The sequence below is a fragment of the Sinocyclocheilus rhinocerous genome, unplaced genomic scaffold, assembly GCF_001515625.1.
Source record: "Sinocyclocheilus rhinocerous isolate Xijiao unplaced genomic scaffold, SAMN03320098_v1.1 scaffold2852, whole genome shotgun sequence".
Lineage (NCBI taxonomy): Eukaryota > Metazoa > Chordata > Actinopteri > Cypriniformes > Cyprinidae > Sinocyclocheilus > Sinocyclocheilus rhinocerous.
Window position 1 is genome coordinate 447,367 of NW_015646497.1, and position 2,821 is coordinate 450,187.

The 2,821-nt window shown below is 35.4% G+C and overlaps 1 protein-coding gene across 2 annotated transcripts in view; it reads right to left on the minus strand.

Moving 5' to 3' along the window:
• The window catches only part of LOC107707922 (ubiquitin carboxyl-terminal hydrolase 12-like), an 11,105-nt gene that overhangs the window by 2,245 nt on the left and 6,039 nt on the right, over positions 1-2,821 (minus strand). For both annotated transcript variants that reach the window (XM_016512047.1, XM_016512046.1), the window contains 2 exons: positions 2,236-2,433; positions 1,295-1,373 (listed from right to left, as the gene is read on the minus strand). In XM_016512047.1, coding sequence (XP_016367533.1) covers positions 1,295-1,373; positions 2,236-2,433 — 277 coding nt within the window. The remainder of the gene's footprint in view (positions 1-1,294; positions 1,374-2,235; positions 2,434-2,821) is intronic.

The window sequence follows — 2,821 nt, forward strand, 5'->3', positions numbered from 1 at the left end:
TGTTTTTTACAGCTTTTTTTTTGCTTTAGGCCATCTATTAAAAATAAATCCACAAACAAAATGTTAAGAATTCAACTGCATTTGTCTGGAGAAAGAAAAAAAAGCAGAGATTGATTTTATTATAGTATTTTCAAAGCTTTCAATGTACTCCTATAAAAAAAAAACTAACCAAAATTAATAATAATTTGTTTATCATTTCTGCACAGGAGAGACTTGGTGTTGTTTTAAAACAAAAGGAAATATATCGGTATTGGCATCGGCTATTGACGAAAATGATTTAAAAAATATCGGCATATCAGATATTGGCAAAAATCTAATATCATGCATCCCTGATTGCAACCAAAAATGAATATTCTTTAATTTACTTGCTCTCATGTCATTCCTAACCTGTTTTGTAGATATTTTGGAAAATGTCTTTTATTTTTATTAATATTTATATTAATAATATTTAACTGATTCTTTCGTGTTTCACAAAGGAAGGAAAGTCAAACAGTTTTGGATCCCTTCAAATGAAGAAGCATGGGATATCTGTGCAATTAGCAACACCGAACATAATTGCAATCTATTTGAGAATCACAACAGGGTCAAACAAAACAACACCGGCTCAAGCAATAACCAAAAATTCTGCATGGTGTCACTAGTGGTGCAGAAATTACACAGGTCACCTTGACTTCTAAAGCTGTGTAAATGGAAATCTTCTCTGTCCAGAAAAAGCTCTAATGTTTCTTTTTCCAGATGTGCAATTGGGAAGACATCAGATAATGAAAAAAAAAAAAAACACATAAAGAACGCATGAAAAAAAAATACCGTCATGTACCGTGAAACTGGTATAATTTTGAAAAATACCGTGATATCAATTTTTGGTCATACCGCCCAGCACTACCTTAAACTGCAAATCATTTATCACTAGACAACGCAAACTAAATGTGAAAATTAACATACTGTTATAACAACTGGAGGAAGAAACAATCAAGTTTGCTGAACTGAAACTGATGCTTCAAGGTCTCGGGTGTTTTTTTAGATACTTCTACTTTCTTGGTTCTCTTCTTTAAAAGTAGTATTACTTCAGAAAATTATTTCACCTCTTTGAAAACAAAGAATAAGCATGTGCATGATTACTGAAGTCTATGGGCCAATAATATTATTCAGTAAAATAATGTACATGATCTTTTTATTTTGGGTCCAAAATTATTTTCTCTGGATACTGACTGCATGTTACAGATTTGTTTTATGTCAACTGGAATACAGGAATACATTATCAATTAAGTAGAGCAACATTATACTCAAGACTTACCTCTACAATGTCATCATCAAACAGAAGCCAGAAGCCATGACTCTTCACTATAGTGATATAATGACCTCGATTTGGACCACTACAAAAAAGAAAACATAATAACAAGATGTGATGAGCAGAAACAAATGACAATCCACAGCACTATGAACGGAAGAGAAGAATCCCTGGGTCACCAGAGAGAAGATTTTTGTTTCAGTGGAAGATCGATTTATGGAGAACAAAAAATGTACTTAAAATAAAAAGAAAACATATGCATGTATAATTCATTCATAATAAGATGCCTTTAGAAAATAGTGTACATATTCATTTCATGCCTACTTTAAACATTACCACACAGACAATATACTGTGCTCTTAACTTAACACACAATCCTTCATCAAGAAAAGATTTACTAGGCCAGATGCAGATGAGTTTATTTCTTCTTCATCAAAACAGATTTGGAGAAATCTCTTCAATGAATCCTCTGCAGTGAATGGGTGCCATCAAGCAGCTGATGAAAGCAGCACAATAATCTACATGACTCCATCAATTAATGTCTTGTTAAGTGGAAAGCTGTGTATTTGTAACAAATTCATCAAGATTATTTCTTAACTTCAAACTGTTGCTTATGGCTAAAATATGAGTACTCTATCCGTAATACTGCATTCTCCAGTGAAAAAAGTAATCTTGTCTGAATCAGGAGAGAGGTATGCACAAATCAATTAGCATTTACAAGTGAAAGCAGTCTAAAAAACAGTTCTAAACAAATATGTCAGTGGATTTTGATGTGAGAAGACAACAAGTGATGTACTTTTTCACTGGAGGAAGTGTTATTATGGATTATGGACTGGTATTTTGACCAGAAGCGATGGTTTAATAAAACACCTGAATGATGGATTTGTTTTTTACAAACATACAGCTTTTCAGTTTATAGTGAATTGACTGTCACGTCAGAAACCTACCTCCCACAGTGCACCACTACGGCCACCAGGTCGTACAATCGATCAGGGTTGGTAGCATCACCAGAGGTGTTAAAGAGCCTCAGCTCCAGAGGGAAGACTACACGATAAGAGAGCTTGGTGTAGCGATGAAGCTGGTCCATATACTTAAAGCGCTTTAGGTGCAGGGCAAGGATCATGGGTAATTTCTTCACCCGCATCCTGTAAGTAAGAAGAGAGACAAGATCGATTTTAACTTGAAATTCCATCTCTATTCTCAGACTGCACGTTATTGGCCAACTTCCTGAGCAACTGTAATTGTTAAATGCTCCAGGATTAAAGGTGCTGTATGTAGGATTGACACTGAGTGGTTGAACTAGGTATTGCAGTCCAAATTCAAAATATTGGAGAGGGTTTTTTTCACCGGCCCCTCCTCCTCAGACTTGACGCACATGTAGGTTGCCAGATTGACGACACCAACAGGAACGAGTGCACTTGACGATGAATGAAATGAAATACGCTGTGTTTTATGCCAACTGGCAACCTGGGGTCCCAAAATACAATTGGGTAAACTGGCAGTGGGCGGGTTTCACAAACCAAAACAGAGACC